At 36.2% G+C, this 20,747-nt stretch overlaps 1 protein-coding gene across 2 annotated transcripts in view; it reads left to right on the top strand.

Annotated features, from left to right (window-relative positions):
• RAB3C (RAB3C, member RAS oncogene family) overlaps positions 1-20,747 on the top strand; it is a 250,165-nt gene that overhangs the window by 119,473 nt on the left and 109,945 nt on the right. For both annotated transcript variants that reach the window (XM_081302883.1, XM_081302882.1), the window contains exon 3: positions 7,776-7,894. In XM_081302883.1, coding sequence (XP_081159009.1) covers positions 7,776-7,894 — 119 coding nt within the window. The remainder of the gene's footprint in view (positions 1-7,775; positions 7,895-20,747) is intronic.

The following is a 20,747-nucleotide window of genomic DNA, read 5'->3' as shown; positions in this document are numbered from 1 at the left end:
CACCATCAGCTGGCTCATGGCTGTGTGAGTGAAAGCGGTCATCTCTTTGTAAGGGGCCTAGTTTGAAACTTACTTGCCAATTTCTAGAACAACTCTAAAAATCCCACTCAAAAGCCTGTTATCCTTGAAAGTATAGCACTTTTGATAAGATGTGTGTATTTCAGTTGTGTTCTGCAAAAAAAAAAAAAAATCCATCACCAACCCTGACTATAAATTCTAAATTGCTTACATTTAAGTGTTTATGCCCCAGATTTTGAAAAAAGTTGAGCATAATCAAAATCCCACTGGCAATAAATAGGTCAAAAAGATTAATTAGAAAGAAAGCAGAAACGATGATTTGCCCTGCCTTTGTGTTAAACATTCTTAGAAAACAAGCACTTAAATAAAATGAGTGGAAATGCCTTTATGTGGTTTGATTGTAAATTTTATTAAGGTCATAAAGAGAGTTCATCTGAGTGTTTAAGTAGTATTTACTGAAAAGTGTCACCAACTTTCATGAGCAAAACATACAATTGGTAGATATGTCAGAGTATTACTGACAGTGGAGTCAAAGGCTCCCTATAAAAGAGCTATATATGGCTTCTCCTCTCTGCTAGGAAAGATGAATTGCCATGGTAACACTGCCATGAAATAATAGGTCAAGTTTTATCCTTCTGCCTTGGGCTGATTTTATTAGGTTTTACTTAGAAGTGGATGCCATTGTAAAATGGAGGTTTTGGTATTTCAAAGCTAAACATCATGACAAGGAAAATCTGATCAATAAAATCTTGCTGGTGTGAAGAAGATGGATAAAGGACAATAGGTAGGGAGAACTCTTTAATTGATCCAAGAACTGTTTAGAAGCTGGTTTATTAATGTTCTCTTCTGAAATGTGGGCTTGTCTTACAGATGCTTGTATAACAAAATGTGTGTAAATGAATTCGCATTGGCTGTTTGCACAAGATCAGTAGGGAAAAGTGCTTTGTAAATTTTGTTTTAAAGGAGGATTAACTGCTATAAGGGGAAAAAAAGTTCTTATTTCATTCCAAAAATAAATATGCAAAATGAAAGCATAAAATATTTAAGCTTCCTATGTTGCTTCCTATTTTTATAAGACTAAATTTAATGCTACTTTATGCCTATTTACGGAAATAAAAAAAATAAATAGAACTTGAGGGAAAGTACATCATACAAAAGAAATGATGTATAACAGTCAACATTTTATTTTTTTTTATTTTTGAGGAAATTTTGTCTCACTAATCATCGTGATTTTAAATGTTTTTTTGAAACAGTATCACAATCATATGAAAATGAAATTTCAACATAAGCTAATGTATAATTTTTGTTTTATCAAGCAATACTGTTCTGTCATTCTAATAAGAATGACATGTATTAGAATAGAAACAGATACATCGATCAATAGATAGATAATCTAGATTTTAAAGAAGCAAGGTATATCACACCACATTTTAAACACAACTTTACCTAACTGGGAGTATTATAATTTAGCATTATCTTTCCTGATTTCACAAGGAGACTAAACTTCTCTTTAAAACTGCTTATAATTTTCCATATTTGTGTTTCTGTAGCATAGTAAGAGATGTATGGATAGCTATGAAATTTGTATTGTTTTTCACCCTGATCCTGAAGATTGCAAACTGGGTATAGTGACTGCTATAATGAAGTACCTCAAACCGAATGGCTTAAAATATCAGAAATTTGACCAGGTATGATGATGGTGCATGCTTGTAATCCCAGCTACTAGGAAGGCTGAGACAGGAGGATTGGAAATTCAAGGCAAGCCGGGGCAACTTAGCAAATTTTTTTCAAAGATTTTTACAAAAGTAAAAAGGTTCTGGAGATTTATTTATTTTAGTGGTAGAGTCTTGCCTAGCAGTACCAGAAGACAGACAGACAGACAGACACACACACACACACAAACCAAATTTTTTTTTTTTTTTTTTTTGGTCTCATAGCTCTGGAGGATAGAAATCTTAAATTAAGGTGTCAGCAGAGTCTTGCTGTCTCTGACCACGTCGCTCTTCTAGTCTGTGGTGCTATGGGCATTCCTTTGCCTTCCTTACATAGGAGTAGAACTTATATAGGAACTACTGGCATGGTCTTACAGAAGCAGTCTCTGCCTTTGCTATTCCATGACCTTCTCTGGGCTTCCTCTGACTATGTTCTATTTTTTTATAAAGACATTAGTCATAGGATGAGGACCCACCTTAATCTGGTATGACCTCACTTGAACTTGATTGCATTTGCAAAGACCCTTTTTCCAAATAAGGTCACATTCAGTTTGGAGGTGAGACCTTCAACATACCTCTTTGGGAAACATAATGCAACCCATAATACTAACCACGAATTAGAGGCCTCATCTTGGGTACAATTGTCTCCACTACAATATTAAGTTGCTGTTTTGTCTGGTTCTTTAGAAACATTTCTTCACAACATTAATCCTTTGTGGAAATGTAGGAAATATGATGTTATGTGTAATAAAATTCTTTAAGGAGTAGAATTTTTAAACACACAACATATGCCTAGAAGAGATAAAATAAGTTTATCATGTTCCTGCCATGGTCCCTAATGAGTAATAACTTTCCTAGATGTTTGTTGAATGCATAAATGAATAAATCAGAATTAATATTAAACTCTACTTAGCATAATTTAATTTTTCTTTGATAATTCCAAACAATTTCTTCAGGTAAAATGTAGCAAAGTACTAGTTAAGAAATAACCACTTGCTTGTACTCTGAATGACCAGTTATTGTACCTCACATCTTTCTGTCCAAAGAAACTCAAAAGTGAAAGTGTTTTCTGTCTTGGGTTATAGCCCTCCATTTCTATTGACTCCCCCATTTATTACATATTATTTTCTTTAGCTTAATTTAAATTACTTTATTGATTGATGAACAACAACGTTTCTCCACCTAGAAAATTCCCTATTTAAACCTGCACCAGGATTTTCTGTCCTTCAATCTATTTTTATCGTTCTTGACATTCACTGAGTGTATTTTGATTTCGGTGATATTATTTAAGTAATGGCTCTTTTCATTTCCCTTTAATGCAATACACAAAGAATTAAAATCCAAAACAAGAAACAAATTACAATATAACTCATACATTACACATGAAAGCAGTTCCCTCAATCTTAAAACTGTGTATTATCTCTGCATGACGTCAGAAGGGTTTGAGAATGGAACTTTAAAAAGTTTCATTGAGGAAGACATTTGAAGGCAAAGACAAAGACATAAATGCCAAAACTCTAATTGAAAAAGTCCCTGGCTACTATTTATCAAGCTGCTACTGTTTTCCATTTTACAGTTCTTTTCCTGACACATATTCAATTATTTGCTAATCAAACCTACCATTAAAGCCAAAAATTTCTCCTGAAAACATGATTTGGATATCAAAATATTTAAACTAACTAAAGTGAGTTTATTTTTCTTTAAAAAGAGGGAAAAGAAAGCTATCGCTCATGGAAGAAAAATTTAATCTTTTAGTCACATTTATTTCACTCATTTTCTCTGTAAAAGATTTCCAGTTGTGTTTTTCAATCATTATATGCTTGTATTGATAGAAAATCAGCAGGTATCACCACCAGTTATTATAGTCATCTGCTGAGAGAAACTAAGCAAGCCAGTGTTTGGAGCCAGTTTCTTGAGCACAATGAGAAGAGGCAGATTCTAATCAGTTATCTTCTGACACTGTTCCCCTTGAGTTACATCAGTGGTACTTGACATTATAAAATGTCCTTTTCCTTCAAATATAACCTTCTGTCCTCATTAGTAAATGTCAAATGTAATGAAGAGTTTTTCTGACTTATTTTCTTCCTGATATAATGGAAGAAAATACTAATGAGTTTGTAATCCAGAAATTGTTTTCAGAATCCCAAACCAATAGAGTCAACTTGATGTCTGTTTATTAGATTAGTTTTATTCATTTTTTTAATTTTATTTTTTTTATTGTTGGTCGTTCAAAACATTACATAGTTCTTAATATAGCATATTTCACAGTTTGATTCAAGTGGGTTATGAACTCCCATTTTTACCTACCCCGTATACAGATTGCTGTATCACATCAGTTACACTTCCATTGATTTACATATTGCCATTCTAGTGTCTGATGTATTCTGCTGTCTATCCTATTCTCTACTATCCCCCCTCCCCTCCCCCCCTCCCCTCCCCTCCCCTCCCCTTTTCTCTCTCTACCCCCTCTACTGTAAATCATTTCTTCCACTTGTATTATTCTTCTCTTACCCCTCCTTTCCTCTTATATGTAATTTTGTATAACCCTGAGGAACACCTTCCATTTCCATGCGATTTCCCTTCTCACTCCCTTTCCCTCCCACCTCTCATCCCTGTTTAATGTTAATCTTCTTCTCAAGCTCTTCGTCCCTACCCTGTCCTTGGTTACTCCCCTTATATCAAAGCAGTCATTTGGCATTTTTTTAAATATATTTTCATTTAATTTGGAAGGAATTTTCTTCCTTATATTTCTTATTACCTTTTCCCTACTTGGTATAATTTCTTATTCTCCCTGAGAGAAGTAGGTGACAAATACCTCCAATTAGATTGTGTTTCTGAGTTCAAATCAGAATGATGTTGATGATCAGGCCTCTTGCTGTGAGCTAAGTACTTTCTAAAAGCTTGTGTATATTTTTCTTGAAAGCTGTTCCCTTACTTAGCCCTCCCCACCTTTTTTTAATTTTGATGTAATAGCTGACCAACCCTGTGGTTTCTAGCAGCTTCCCAGAACATTTCAATCACAATATAATGGAGCCTTGATTTCTTTCTGCTTTCTCAAAGATTAAACACACCCACAATGTGATATTGATACATTTTGTAACATTAGAAGAAGTTTTTTTACTGTCACAATAAAGTCAACATCTTATGAAAAGGGGACACCCTGGAAAAGGTCAGGAAGAAAGAAAGAAAGCCACAGTTTTCCAACACATTATTCAGTGTCTGTGTTTGAAAACATGCTTGACAGGAAGGGTCTAGGTCACCTTTAGCAGCATCTGCAGTGTGTTAGCTGTGTCCTCTATTGAGAAATCAGTGGAAAGCTGTTTGTATAGAAAAGGCAGTAGGCATGGAGACTGTGCCCCTGTTACTTAGTCAATGACCAGAAGATATTAGACCAAGAGGAAAGCCATTTAAAGTTACTTCACAGGAGGTGAAATTAGGAAAAAAAAATTACAAAAATAAGAAGATTATATTTATAGATAATATGTTCTGGAAAATAGTAATCCAAGCCAAATGCGGGGAAATTTTTAAGTAGACTGACTGGTTTATAAGGGATTCTGCTCCCTAGAAAAGAAAAACATATTGCAAAATCTCTTGATTATACCTAGTTTTTTGAAATGCAGCCTTTGGGAATTTGGTTTTGGTATATTATCCACATTCTCTTTTTCAGTAAAGTAAATATGCTGTTAACCAGATTAAATTTAATGAACACAACTATCCAGATAATCATGACTGAAAACATCCAGATAAGCTTACTATCAGCTTCTTTCTGCCTTGTGTTTGGCCCAATTATATGGAGTATGTCATCTCTACCATCTGTATTTTCATCTTTAACATTTGTAAAACATTAAGCAAAGTACAATAAAATATTCAAATAATTGCCAGGTAATTTCTATTGTATTGGAGTGTAATTTGGGTGCATTGCATTTCTACTATTAGATACAGGACTATCACCACAGCTTATTAACATGGGGCCATGGGCTTTATTTTAATGAACTCTATTTACTAATTTCCATTTATATGACTGTTTATAAATAATTCTTACATTAGAATATGTAATATTTCTCCTTGAATTCTGACACCACTTTGCATATTAAAGATCTTAACCTTTGCTGTCTCTGAAATAATACAAACCTATTTCTCAATTTATCGTTTGATTTTCTATCACCTCAGTTTTATAATGTTATGCATTTTCAAATGTTATAACATTTTTTATATCCAAGAATTTTTAAGTACTGAAATCTATCTTTTCTTTTTATGTTCTGCCATTGGAAGTATGTTCTGAAAGATCTTTCCCAGGGCTGAGGATGTGGCTCAAGCTGTAGCGCGCTTGCCTGGCATGCGTGCGGCCCGGGTTCGATCCTCAGCACCACATACAAACAAAGATGTTGTGTCTGCCGAAAACTAAAATAAATAAATAAATAAATATTAAAAAATTCTCTCTCACTCACTCTCTCTTTAAAAAAAAAAAAAAAAAAAAAAAAAGATCTTCCCCACTAATTTTGCTTTGTTTCTGCTGTTTTGGTAGAGTGATTTGTTCTCATCCTACTTTTGAAACCTTGTTTTTCTTTAATACTGTACAACGAAAATCTTATCATTAGCCCAGACTTATCCTTGCTCCAAGAGTAGAATATAATTATTGTTGGCTTCATGGAAATCCACACTGATGGCTAATTTTGAGTTCCATTTCATACCCCATATTCTCTATAATCATTCACTGGTCCTCAACATCCTTGATCATCTTTCTCTAAACTTAAAGATTCTAATAGGATATGTCACACATGTGAGAAGTAGTGAATGGTTATGCATTTTGCCCTTTTGCCATGGTGGGGTGGAAGCAGCCAAGCAGGAGGGTGACTATGGGGGAGCAGCCCGATATCCAACATGAGCAGCTACCAATAGTGACTCTATGAGACTTACTTCATTCTGATGGTAAATATTAGCTCTCCCTTCAAGGCCTATTTATTAGATCTTAGAGGGAGCTGGAATGCACTTTGCATACAGAAGAGATATCTTGGGAATAAGGGGAGAAAGAGGATCCAGGCTGACATCAGAAAGAAAGATAACATTTTGTCCAAAATGCTAAGCACCTAAAGAGAACTAGGAAAGAGAAGTTATACCTGAGTCTCCAGGGGAAGTGACAAAGGGGAAAACCAAAGAGCATTCAGATTCTGAATGATATCTTAGATTCTGAAGGAACAAAGAGGCGAGAGTTGATTGAATTGAGGAAACATTTCTTCAGCTACAATATATGTGATATATATAACGGCCATTTTCATAACATGTCTGCCTCTGATTCCAAGATATAAATGTTACGACTCTCTTGTCGACATGCAACCCCTGTATGTGTAAGCTGCTCTCTTTTATCTTGGGTTAGCCAGCCTCCCCACATCTCAGGAATGACAGCCAGTACTTGCCATTTATTAACCACTGTTTGTGTAGGAACCACTATACATGAATTAGTTCCTGTAACCTTGACTTGCATTCTAAAACTTAGAGGGGTTCAGTTTATAGAGGTTCAGAAACTTGATCATGTTTCCTTAGCTATCTAATGCAAGAGCAGGAACTCAAACTCAGCTGTCTGACTCAAAATCCACTCACAGCATGTATTTTTATTCTCATTTTATTGTTGAATAATGTCAGCACAGATATTTTTATAAATTTCCTTTTTTCTGAACAGTGGCTTGCATTAGTGTACAGACAATAAACAATATAGGAAGGATCTAATATATTCCTCTGGTTTTAAACTAAAGATCCACAAATTTTAGACATGTATAGTTTCCATTTTTATTTCCTATAGTTAGATGCTGCTTAATGGAAATGAACATATGAAGTAGACACCTTGAGCTACATCTTTCCCCAAAAAAGAATTTTTCAGAGTATTGCCTAGTTGTCATGGAAATCTTTAGGAAAAACAAGATTGTAAAAACAGTTTTACATTGTATATACATTTCTGATTCTCGTGTTATGATGGTTTGTGAAACTATTAATCATTTCCAAAAACTATCTTGCCTTATTTCTGAGAGATTGTCATTGTTTTTTTTTTAGGATACAGCTGGCCAGGAAAGATACAGGACTATCACCACAGCTTATTATCGTGGGGCCATGGGCTTTATTTTGATGTATGACATCACAAATGAAGAGTCCTTCAATGCAGTGCAAGATTGGTAAGTTAGAGCAAATATTGCCATTACTAATAAGAGTGGTTTTCCATTCAGTTCTCTCTTCCTCCCCAAAGCAATGACCACACTGCAATGCAATATGTGTGTTTATTATACACTGCAATCCCACTGTGCTTTATAAAAGAAATGATGGTTGTGCTCAGAACCATTATCAAGAGATTGGTAAGAAGTCATTTTAGTGATTTTTCTTCCTTTTTGTTCATTTCAGGGATTCACATCCTGTCATACTTATTTCTGTGGAGACTAGTGCAGTGCTTTTGTTTTAAAAAATAAGTAATGGCTTGGAAATTTGCAGTTCGAAAATAGGGATCTATAAACAGTGGCCCTCAGGCCAAATCTGGCCCATCACTTGCTCTGTAAATAAAGTTTTATTGAAACACAGCCAGGCTCATTTGTTTATTGTCTATGATGCAACAGCAGAGTGAAGTAGCTGCAACAGAAATCATATGGCATGTGAAGCCTACAGCACTTTCTATCTGTCCATTTACAGAAAAAGTTTGCCAACTTGTTGTCTAGAAGATTTTTAATTAGGTTATTCATACTGAAAAGTTTCAAAGGACCAAGGTAAAGGGAAAGGCAAAATCTAAACCTTCTCTGATTTATGGCTGTGTCTAGCCTGATAATACTCTGTCCTCGGGGGTTTCTGAAACAGCTACAAATTCCTTTACCCTGTCCCAGAAGCCCCTCAGGAGGGGACAGAGTAGCCAAGGAGAATGAATGATCATTAATTCCTGCATCATAGATGAAAAGGGCTGTTTTTCTCTGGAAAGAGCCAGAGTCTAACTTAGGCTTTGTGTGCTACTAGATGGGAAAATGGAGCTCTCACTGGTTATGACCAGGACTGAGAAAACTGACACTACATTTTGACTCTAAATAGTCACAGTTCATCTTATGTAAGGGGCATTAGATGGGCAATGGACAAGCAAAACAAACAGTGTTCCTGCTTTGTAGTTGTTTTTGTTTTCTCTGATGATATTATCTAAAATGATTTGTTTATACATACTTATCAGCTCAGTAGGGTCAGATGTTATTACAAACTTCAATTTGCTTTAGGTTATTTATTTTAAATGCTAATTTTTCATCTGGGAAGGCACATCTTTCTTATTTATACACTTTCACAATTAAAATGTATGGAATAATACCACTGACAATAAAAAATAAAAAAAGAAATGCAGTTATAAATTGAAAAAAAAACAAGATTAGGACCTATATGAAAATAATTATATTGCACTGGGGGACATGTAAGAACACTTAAAGTTCTTTATTGTAGACTGAATATTGTAAAAATGTTAGTTCTCCTCAAATTAATGCAGAAATTCAAGACAATTCCAATTCCAAACCAGCACATTTGGTACAAAATGGAATGAAATAAAAATATTAAAGGTGTACACACATCTACATGGGAATTTAGTTTCTGATAAAAATAATATTCAATTTAGTTCCAGAAAGAATTGTTCACAGAATGGTGTTATGGTATCTAGATAATTGCTGTGCAAAACTGGGACACATATATGTCATGCCAAATGGCAGTTTTAAGGGGATGAGTCTCACTGCTGGAAGTTGCTGAGACCCCATGCTCTCAGGCAGGAGATGTTCATGAATAAAGTTTCAGACTTCAAGGTTCCAAATTCTGTTTGCACCCATAGTTTTTCTTGCCCTATTATTTCAATGAATGTTATTTGACCATATATGGAAGGAGACATTGATTTTATTAAAACCAAAGGGCAATAACATCAGGAGCCATGCCACTAATATCTAGCATCAGAGGAAACATGGAAGTGCTCAGCCTCCTCCTGCCTCCACATGCCTTGCCCTCTGCATCCCCACAATCCAACTTTAACGTGCATGTTTGCTCTTACTTCCTCACATGTCAGCAGTCCATTCTTTCCCATCTTGGTCTTCTTACACCTCACATTCTCTATTTAACCCTATTTACTCCCCTTTGCCTTTGAAGCTCTGTTTCCTATCTTTTGAAAGATACATTTTCTAGATTATTCTTGTCTCTCTGAGACCATTCCTCTTTCTTCTTCCAGATTGCACGTCTTCTCTTCAGCTGAGAATAAATGAGTCCCCATAAGTTTCTTCATGGGTGTATTCTCTGTGTCCTTGACCGACTTATCCATACTTACAACTTCCTTCATTCATCACATGTTTGGTGGTTCCCAAATTTAAATTTCTGGCCTCAGTCCATGTGATAGCTGCTGTGCTGCATTTCCAGTTACCGAAAATATTTCTCCACCTGGACATCCTGCCAGTGCTCAAAATCATTATCTTCACCTGAAACTGCTCACTTTCCTGACATCATTATTTATGTTCATTACAACCAAATATTTCATATACTCAGGGTTTACCATGAATCCAGCTCTAACTTTCAATCATCTCAGTCTAGGGTCAGGTCATGCATGCTGACTTTTTTCTTATTTCATTTTTGAACCTACTCCTGCCTTTCCATTTCTTTTTTGACTATCCTTGCTCAATGTCTTACTTTCTTTTTGCTTCTCATCACATTAGAACCTTCTAACTGACCTTTCTTGCTTTAGATTTTTTTCTGTCCCAATCCATTCTATCCCACTGTTGGTGTAAGATTATTTCAAAATAACACAATCCTAAAGATCATGGAAGACCCCTATCCAAAAGTCACGACTCAACTTGCCTCCTAAAGTAATTAAAAATGTCCCTGCCCCATTTCAGATATACCACATCATGATGCCACTATATACGCATAACTTTCTTTCTCACTATTTCAGAGGCAAAGGGAAACATTCATTGTTTCTGGAACCCAGCCCATACTTTCCAGTTTTTATACTTTTTTCTTTTATGCCACCCTTGGCTTTGCATATATTTTTCTGCAAACTCGTACTCTACTTATCCCCAGATGAAAAGATTTTTCCAAAGTCAACAAAGCCTATCATATAAGACTGCATTTACCTACTCATTTTCATCCACAGTTGTCTGATCATTGGTTTATTAGTTTTTTTAAAAAATTTTGTTCAGCAAACATTTATTGAGCACCTACTCTTTGAGAGCCAATCTGTTAGGCATCATGTTTGGAAGCTATGCCAACATTTACTATCTCAGTTAGTGGATCTACCATCATCCCATTATCTGACATAGAAATTTGAGTCAAGTCTGATTTCTTCCTTTCACCCATCACCTTTCACTAACCACAAGATCCAATCACTTTGGCTTTTTTAGTGCCTCTCAAATCTATTCCTCTCCTTTCTTTCTAGTGCCACTTTCCTAATCCAGACTGTCACATAGGAACTTTTCTTTTTTAAAAATATTTTGGGTACATTTTAATTATACATAATAGTAGGATTCATTGTGATATATTTGTACATTCACATGACATAATTTGATCAATTTCATTCCCCATTGCCTTTGCTTTCCGTCCTCTACTGGTCTCATTTCTTATTTTGAGACAGGGACTTGTGAAGTTGCCCAGGCTGGCATGAAACTTGCAATCCCCTGCCTCAGCCTCCAGAGTAGCTGGGAAAGTCATATACCACTGTGCCTGGCACATTTAGGAACTTTCTATCTTATCTCCTCCTTTCCTTTTATTTTAAGAATAAATTTAGTAATGTCCTATCAGTGCTTATGGGAGCATATGTGAATCACTATACCCAGACTCCACGCTAACCTACTAAGCCACATTTCCCATGGCGAATATGGACATATTTTCAAAGCTGCACAAGTGACTCTGAAACTCATTTCTGACCAAGACCATTGGTTAGAATGAAATGCAAACTGTCCTGATGGATAATGTACTTCCACATAGCTATTTCATTGGCATCATTTCCTACCACTCCGTGCCACTGGATCTCAGTTTCAGCCAGATAGACTTTTCCTTCTTATTTTATTTACCAAAAGAAAAAAAGAAAAAAAGAGCACATATATTGAAGAAGAAACCTTTTACAAAGGTTTCTTCCTTCCTCTTCCTAGAATATCTTCTTGTTACCATTTCAAATTTCTCTTCACCTTGTAAACTCAGCTCAAATTGGTGAAACCTTTAGGACCACTTAACTCCATAGCACTTCTATGGAGTTTTAAAGTACATGGCCACCTCTTTTCCTACATCCATCTTTGTTCAAAGTGTCCACATCCTTATCTTTGTGTCCATGCTAAGCTAGCACCTCTGCAGACCAATAAAGAACATAGTAGATGCCATTGTTTCTTGATTACATTTTGTCTTGTGTATTGGATTTTAAGTTCATTAATCTTTTCTCCCTGTGTTGAATATAGTACAATGCAATATATCAATATATGTGCTCTTTTTTTTCATTTTTTATTTTGGAAAAATACACATAACATAAAGTTTACTGTCTTAACCATTTTGGTGTGTCTAATTGAGTGGTATTAAATACATTCATACTATATAGCCATCACTACCATCCAACTCCAAAAACCCTTTTTATCTTGCAAAGCTGATATATATATGTATATATATACATATATATATATATTAATATAGCATATTAATAGTACCCATTAATAGTATATTAATAGTAGCCACTAAACAGTAACTTCGCATCCCCTTCTCCCCCTCGCTCCTGGCAGCCCTGATTCTGTGTTCTGTCTCTATGATTTTGACTCATAAAAGTAGAATCATACAGTATTTTTCTTTTTGTGACTGGCTTATTTCAGTTCTTTCATGGTCCTTAAGGTTTCACCAATTTTGTAGCATATGTCAGACTTTCTTTCCCTTTTAAGAATGAAGAATGTTCTAGAGTATGTATAAACTATATTAATGAATATATATATATGTATATATATAAAATACATTCATACTATACAGCCATCACTACCGTCCAACTCCAAAACCCCTTTTATCTTGCAAAGCTGATATATATATAGCATATTAATAATATATTAATATATTAATATTACCCATTAATAGTATATTAATAGTAGCCACTAAACTATATATATATATATATATATATATATATATATATATATATATATATATATATATGCCGCAGTCTGGCTGGGCACAATTCAGGAGCCACTTGTCAAAAGAAACAAACTTTATTTTTATAACACACACGCCAAACCACACAGCTCTTCAGGAAAACCTTCAGAGCCCAACTGCCACCACCGGCTTCCCACAAGCCTCTCAACCTCCCCCACTCCTCCTGCTCTTGAGGCCGATTGGCTGTGTCACATGGGCGGAGCCAAAAAATCCCCCAATGAGCAGCTCCGTGGTCTGAAATGGCAGGGAAACAACCCAATGAGCATCACCACAGAGGAGCCAATCAGTTGGCAGCTGGAAGTTTGCTGGGGCCGCTGTAAGCCAATCATGAGCTGGCAGCTGGAAGTTTGCTGGGGCCCCTTGGGCTGTGGCTCTCAACATCTCCCCCTCTCTGTTTAAACAACAAGCATGTGGCTTAGGGACCGTGCCTGCCTTAGGTTGTCCAATACTACATATGGTCCTTACCCATCATCAGATGAACTGACCTCAAGGCATCAGCCTCCTGTCTTAGGTTGGTACCATTGCAATTGGATCTTACCCGTCATTGACTACCGGTCCAGCATACAGCCACACCTGTGGATAGGTCTTTGTACCAGCGGGGAGGGGGGGGTGAGGTTCTTTGCCTCACCTCTGTTGGCCCCCAAATTTTAGCTGAACAACCATCACAACCAGAAGGGAGGAGGATACACCAAGCCAATTGATGGCTCCTTTTGGAAAAGTTGTACCACCGATGACACCATCAGCAAAAATACCCCAACACTACCACAAGTAGCTGCACCAACAGATAGTTCACAATGCATACAAGTGAGTTCACAATGCATACAAGTGATACATAGTCCAGGCAAGTTCTGCAAGCAGTTCACAGCATCTCATCTCTCCTATACTAAAGGCAAAGCTTTTACAATACCATATAGGAACCCATGTGATTTATCCACTGCTTTTTACACCTTTACCTCCCTCTCTGCACTCTCCTCTAGTCATACCTGCTTTTTTGATATTTCTAGAACATAGAAGACATGCCTTTATCTCAGATCATTACATCTGTTTCTTCATTGCCTAGAAGTCTCTTGTCTGGTTGCCATGTGACCTCCTCACCTTCTTTAGGTTTTCTCTGTAATGTCAACTTCTCAGGGAGGCCTTCTGCATATTGAAGACCCTATTTCATACTGTACTCCCTATCCACCCCTCTGCTTTATGCTTTTTCCTTAGCATTAATAATCTTCTGACATGTTTATAATTTATTTCTTATCATGTTTACTGGCTGTCTTCTCAACAAGAATGCAAGCTACGTTGGACAGGGATTTTTGTCCCTTTTATTCAGTATGATATCTGCTGGGTCTATAATAGTTCCTGGCATGTACAAGATGTTCAATAAATATTTGTCAAATGAATGAATGTATGAGTCACAGAAAGAGAAGTACATAAAACTGGGTCTTATTCACTTTGGGTCCTCAGAGTTTAGTACATGTCTAGGTACATATCACTTATCTGTTTTCAACAAAAAATTGATGACTAATGGCTGAAATAATGTCAGAGCATTATGAAGAAAGCATGTCAGTGATCTCAATTCAAATCATATAAGGCAACACTGCCTATTTTGTGTGTGGGTGAGAGGATACTGGAGATTTAACTCAGGGTGGTCTACCACTAATCTACATCCCAGGTCCTTTATTTATTTATTTGCTTATTTATTTATTCATTTATATTAATTTGTTATATGTGACAGCAGAATGCAATTCAATTCGTATTACACACATAGAGCACAATTTTTCATGTCTCTGATTGTACACAAAGTACAGTCACACCATTGTGTCTTCATATATGCACTTAGGGTAATGATGTTTATATCATTCCACCATGTTTCCTACCCCCATACCACTCCCCTTTGCCCTATCTAAAGTTTGTCTATTCCTCTCATGCTCCCCACCCCATCCCCATCCCCATTATGAATCAGTATCCTTATATCAGAGAAAACATTTGGCATTTGTTTTGGGGGGATTGTCTTATTTCACTTAGCCCTATATTCTCTAGCTCCATCCATTTATCTGCAAATGCCATGATTTTATTCTCTTTTAATGCTGAGTAATATTCCATTGTGTATATATACCACAGTTTCTTTATCCATTCATCTACTGAAGGGCATTTAGGTTGGTTTCACAATTTAACTATTGTGAATTGTGCTACTATAAACATTGATGTGGCTGCATCCCTGTAGTATGCTGATTTTGTGTCCTTTGGGTATATGCCAAGGAGTGGGATTGCTGGGTCAAATGGTTTTATTCCCAGTTTTCCAAGGAATCTCCATATTGCTTTCCAGATTGGTTGCACCAATTTGCAGTCCCACCAGCATTGTATGAGTGCACCTTTTTCCCCACATCCTCGCCAAAACTTATTGTTGTTTGTAATCTTAATAGCTGCCATTCTGACTGGAGTGAGATGAAATCTTAGAGTAATTTTGATTTGCATTTCTTTAATGGCTAGAGATGTTGAACACTTTTTCATGTATTTGTTCATTGATTGCATATTGTCTTCTGAGAAGTATCTGTTGGCCAATTTATTGATTGGGTTATTTGTTTTTCTGGTGTTAAGATTTTTGAGTTCTTTATTCGAGAGATTAGTGCTCTATCTGCTGTGCGTGTGGTTAAAAATTTTATCCCATTCTTTAGGCTCCTTATTCACCTCATTCACCTCACTGATTGTTACTTTTGCTGCAAAGAAGCTTTTGAGTTTGAATCCATCCTATTTATTGATTCTTGATTTTAATTCTTGTGCTATAGGAGTCATGTTAAGGAAGTTAGGGCCTTATCCGACATGGAGATTTGGGCATACTTTTTCTTCTAATAGGCACAGGGTCTTTGGTTTAGTTCTTAGGTCCTTGATCCACTATTTTTTAAAAATATTTTTTTATTATTTATGAACCTTTATTTTATTTATTTGTATGTGGTGCTGAGAATTAAACCCAGTGTCTCATGCATGCTAGGCAAGCGTTCTACCACTAAGTCACAACCCCAGCCTCTGAGTTCAGTTTTTTATGATCCATTTTGAATTGAGTTTTTTACATGGTGAAAAATAGGGGCTTAATTTCATTTTGCTGCATATGGATTTCCTATTAGGAAATTAAAAACAACAATGAAAATCAGCAGAGAGAGGTATTACACTAAAGGAAAAACTAATCAAAGGAGAAACCAAGTCAAGTTAAATGCCAAAAAAAAAAAATGGCTGAGAATACAAATCATGTCTCAGTAATAACCCTGAATTTTAATGACCTAAACTCAGCAATCAAAAGACAGACTGGCAGATTGGATTTAAAAAAAAAAAAAAAGAAAGACCTAACAATATGCTGCCTCCAAGAGGCTCATCTCATAGGAAAAGACATCCACAGACTGAATGTGAAATGTTGGGAAAAGACATACCTGGCACCTTGTATTTTTTATTTTGAGAGGGTCTCACTAAACTTCCCAGGCTGACCTTGAACTTGAGATCCTCCTGCCTCAGCTTTTCGGGTAGCTGGAATTACAGACTTATACCATTGCACCTGACAGCACTGCCAAATTTACCAAAACTTTGACTATAATGAGACTCCACCCTTTCCCAGAAAGGTGGACAGGATATGGTAAAGAGAAACCAAAATATGTCTTATTTTCCAGATTGCGCAGTGTGGCTGATTAGTGACTATAGCACATTTTATCCCTAAAACAGTTTGGCTTTATTTGTCTTGAGGGGAGTGTATGGGTGGAATGTGTTAATACAAAGTAAAGTGCAGCACTTAGAAAGAGCCAGAAGTGTCATCTAACATAATGGGAAGTATCTGCTCATCCCTTATGGCCTTTGTTCAAAGCTTCTCTTACTATTTCCATCCAATTGGCCAACTTTCTGCTTCTGGGTTCTGTTTTTTGCTGTCGTTGTTGATGTTGTTTTCTGCTCACTCCATTTGCTTCCTTGGATCTGACTTCTCCCAACAAATTCTCCAGGCTGGCCCCTGAAATAGGAATTAACTTCATAAAGAATGCAGAAATCTAAAAAAAAATAAAATAAAGATGTTTTAATTAAGCATTTAATTTACCCAATGTCTGCCCAGAGCAAAGAAGGAAACCTAGGTTTATATTATGGTCACAGAGAATTATGTTTGTGTGACCTAAGAAATAGCAAATGGCTTAAAGTCTGAGGCTTGCATAAGCAATAAATGTGCTGATTATGTATGCAGAAAGAGGTCGGGGCCTAGAGGAGACAATTATACTGTATGATTTTGGAAGTGATAATATTTCTTAAATATTGACTTTAAATACTAGAAGCTAAACTTTGGTAGTTGCAGTCTTACCCCAGTCAGGCTATACAGAAATTTAAAGATTAAATAAAAGACTCAGATATTTGAGTCAAAGGTATGTAAACACAATTGCTATTTGTATTGCTTTACTTAGACTCTGAGTTCCTTTGGTCTCTATCACAATATTTTCTCTCTTTTTTGAAATTAGTTACCTACTTCGAGGGGCAGATTTGTCTTGAAGGACAGTTATTATACCTGTCACAGAACTTCTCAGGAAAGGAGTTGTGATAGAGAGCATTTTCTAACTCCCGATATTCAGCTTGGTTCCTGGACGGTATTGTTAATAACTGTCATTTAAAAGCAAAGCTGTGGGATTATTGATGATTTCATTTGGAAAACAGTTCTAGGCTTTAAAAATTAACGGTGATACTTGTGACCTACTTGGATCTTCCCAGTGCCTTCTGGTCCATCATGAACATACTTTTCATACAGTCTGCTTTCTGACCTCAAGAATATGTTTAATACCACCTGCTACACAACACTGGTATTTATTTTGCATTTGCCCAATTACTAAATAAGTATGCACTCAGTCACTGCCTGAGTGAAAAGAGTGTAGAAGGACCAAGTGAAAAGAGTGTAGAAGGACCAAGTCTTCTGAATCTAAATTGACACAACCCCAATTTAATATCCACCTATTCCAAATCTAGGACACTGCTAAATGTAGGGCTCTTTACTCTAGGTAGAGAATTATGGAATTCAACTTGCTCATTTATCAGTGGAGTAGACTCGATCATTCATTTTTGCAGTTTGGTTAATTACAATAATTATCTTAATTATCAGTTGTAAACCAACTCTCCTATAATCCCTCTCCTTAACAATAACAAAAAAATTAAAGAAAACTATTCAAAAGAGAAAATTAGAATAACAGCACATTAGTCATGATCAACCCAGAATATCGGTCATGGTCTGTGAAGTCTGATTCCATTAATTTTAGAAAGAATCCATGTTGAGTATTCTCACATTTCCTTTCTGCATCATCAGTTTTCAAAACAAGAATCATGGTTTTAGTAAGAGAACTTGTAAGCAGACCAACTAATGTCACTGTCTCTGTGACCTCAATCTCATGTTCTCTGCTCTCAGAATGACATGTAAACAGTTCTCACATAAACTCTGTTATTTCCTATAAACCAATTTGTACTTGTAAATATCAAATGAATTTTTAAAATGTATTCCCTCTTGTAACATAGTGAAAACAACAACTAATGGATGGTGGAAAAGGGAAGAGATGTTATAAGACCTGAATGGTTTCCTAGGTGATTTCAAACTTTTTGTTTAATTAAATATCCTTAGCCATTAAAATTTTTTGAGTAGTCATCCCAATGTATGGCTACTCAAAGTTAGCCATACTCAAGGTTGAGGGCAGAGCTCTCCCCACTTCAGATACAGGCCACAAGTTCGGATCCCACTCTTGATCCGCCTGCACTTCAAGCCAGCTGACTACAAACTTGGAATTCCACATGACTGTTTTGGGGTCCAATAATCACAGAACTCAGGAAACTGCCACTCTTATAATTACAGCTTTATTATAACAAATAGAAATCAGAACCAACCAAAGAGTGAGATGCATAGGGAGGGTTCTAAACTCAAAGCTTTTGAGAGACATGTTACCTTCAGGGACATGTTACCCTCCTGGCACATTGATATGTGACACTATGCAGAGTATTGACCACCAGGGAAGGTCACCAGAGTTTGGGGTCCAAAAGTTTTATTGGGGTTCTATGACATATGCAAAATTTGTTGAATCATTGTCCACATGTTTGAACTCAATTTCCAAACCACTTCCCCTCTTTGGCCGTGTATCTAAGACCACATGACTCAAAATTCCAACTTTTTAATTATATTTTTGTTCTTTCTGACATGGCCAGCTCCATCAGGAATCATCTCATTAGCATACAATATCAGTTATTCTGAAAGGAGCCCACCATGAAAAATGAAGATGCTCCAATTGATTGGGAAATTCCTAGGGTGTAGAGTAACAGGGAGCAAAGGTCAACCAAATTTTTCATGACACATGTCCATTTTAGTTATAAGTAATAAACACATCTGCCATGGCAATTATAAATTATGAAAATGGCAAGTTAATAGAGTTTATTTAGCAATCAATAAAAAAGCTGGGAACTATGACTTTCTAGCACCCTTATGAAAGGTCACACTGGAGGAAACTCCCCTAAAAGTACCCCACCAAGGAGCCTGTGAGGCTGGCAGAAGTGCATACCTTCTGCAGTGTCCATAGCCCATCTCTCTGGCCCACTAGTACTCCTGTTTGCATCTCACATTCCCCTTGACCTTCCTTCTCACTCTTGCCCTTGTTGGTGTCCCAGATGTTTTTATTCATATCAGTGGTTTCCTTGGCATTGAAGCAAAACAGTGATAAGGCCAGTATGACAGGGTCATTTTAACACAGCCCTCATCAAAATGCCCATGCCAAAAATGTCAAAATGGCCTCTTCCTATTAGCAAATAGTAGAACAACAAATATTTTGACCCCTATTCAATCCATAACCCCATTGCTAATCAAAACCCTTCTTTCAACCTCACACCCTTTGAATTCCACAAGGTTTGATATTAAACATGACATTTTTATAAATTTTCTACATGGCATTCAAGGAGTTAAGTATTGTAGAAACTAGCTATCTCCCCTGCCCCAAACCCAGCACTTCCTAATTGCATATCAAATATTTAAGCAACTTGAAAACAGAGGCTTTGCTACAATTGAAATTATTTCCTTATCATTCCATTTTTTTATAAACTGTGAATTTTAAATATGTGCATTAATATGGTAATTTATGTAAATCTTTTCCTGCATGTTTTGTATTCTGGAGATGAGTCCTTCCTGAATTGATGGAGCACAGAGGTTTAAATTCTGTGACCTTATAATATGTACTGAAAAGTACCAAATATGACTTAATTTATGTAGCTGAATAGGATAGCTTATCATAGGAAAAATTTCCTTAAGCCATGAGGAAAAGTTCTTTTCATTTTGTTAAATTCTCTTAATTTAAAACTAACAGATAGGAATCTGGGGAGGGAGGGAGGGAGGGAGAAAAGGCAGAAAGAAGAAAGTCCATGTGATAACAGGGTGGTTAGTTAAAAACTCCATTTTGAGAAGGGAAAGAGATAAAGAGCAAGCAGGCTGAGAATCCCAGGGCTGGTAAGGAGAACCCTGGAGGTTTTGAAAAGGAATCCTGAGGTCCCTTGCCTCCAAGAGAGAGAAATCTAACAGGCTCAGATACCATGTAAACTTTGGGTTTGGACAGTGCTTAGCCTTTCTCAGTCTGTCTTACTTGACTAGATTAAAAATAGGGAAAGAATTCCTAACATACAAGATGGCCATGAGGAATAGAGAAAAAAAAAATGTACCATAGCACTGAAGGGCTTTTAGTTAGCCCTTAGATCTATAACAGACCAGAGTCTTCAATCCAGGTTGCATGTTCAAATCACCTGGAGGCATATTTGTTCTCAGTGCTGGCTTAATCATAATCTTTGCCGTTATGAATCTAGAATTGGATATTTAAAAATCTCAAGTAATTATAATGTAAAGTC

Source organism: Spermophilus citellus, assembly GCF_964194105.1.
Source record: "Spermophilus citellus genome assembly, chromosome: 1".
NCBI lineage: Eukaryota > Metazoa > Chordata > Mammalia > Rodentia > Sciuridae > Spermophilus > Spermophilus citellus.
The sequence above is the reverse complement of the archived record's forward strand: the minus strand, read 5'-3'. Positions and strand labels throughout refer to the sequence as shown.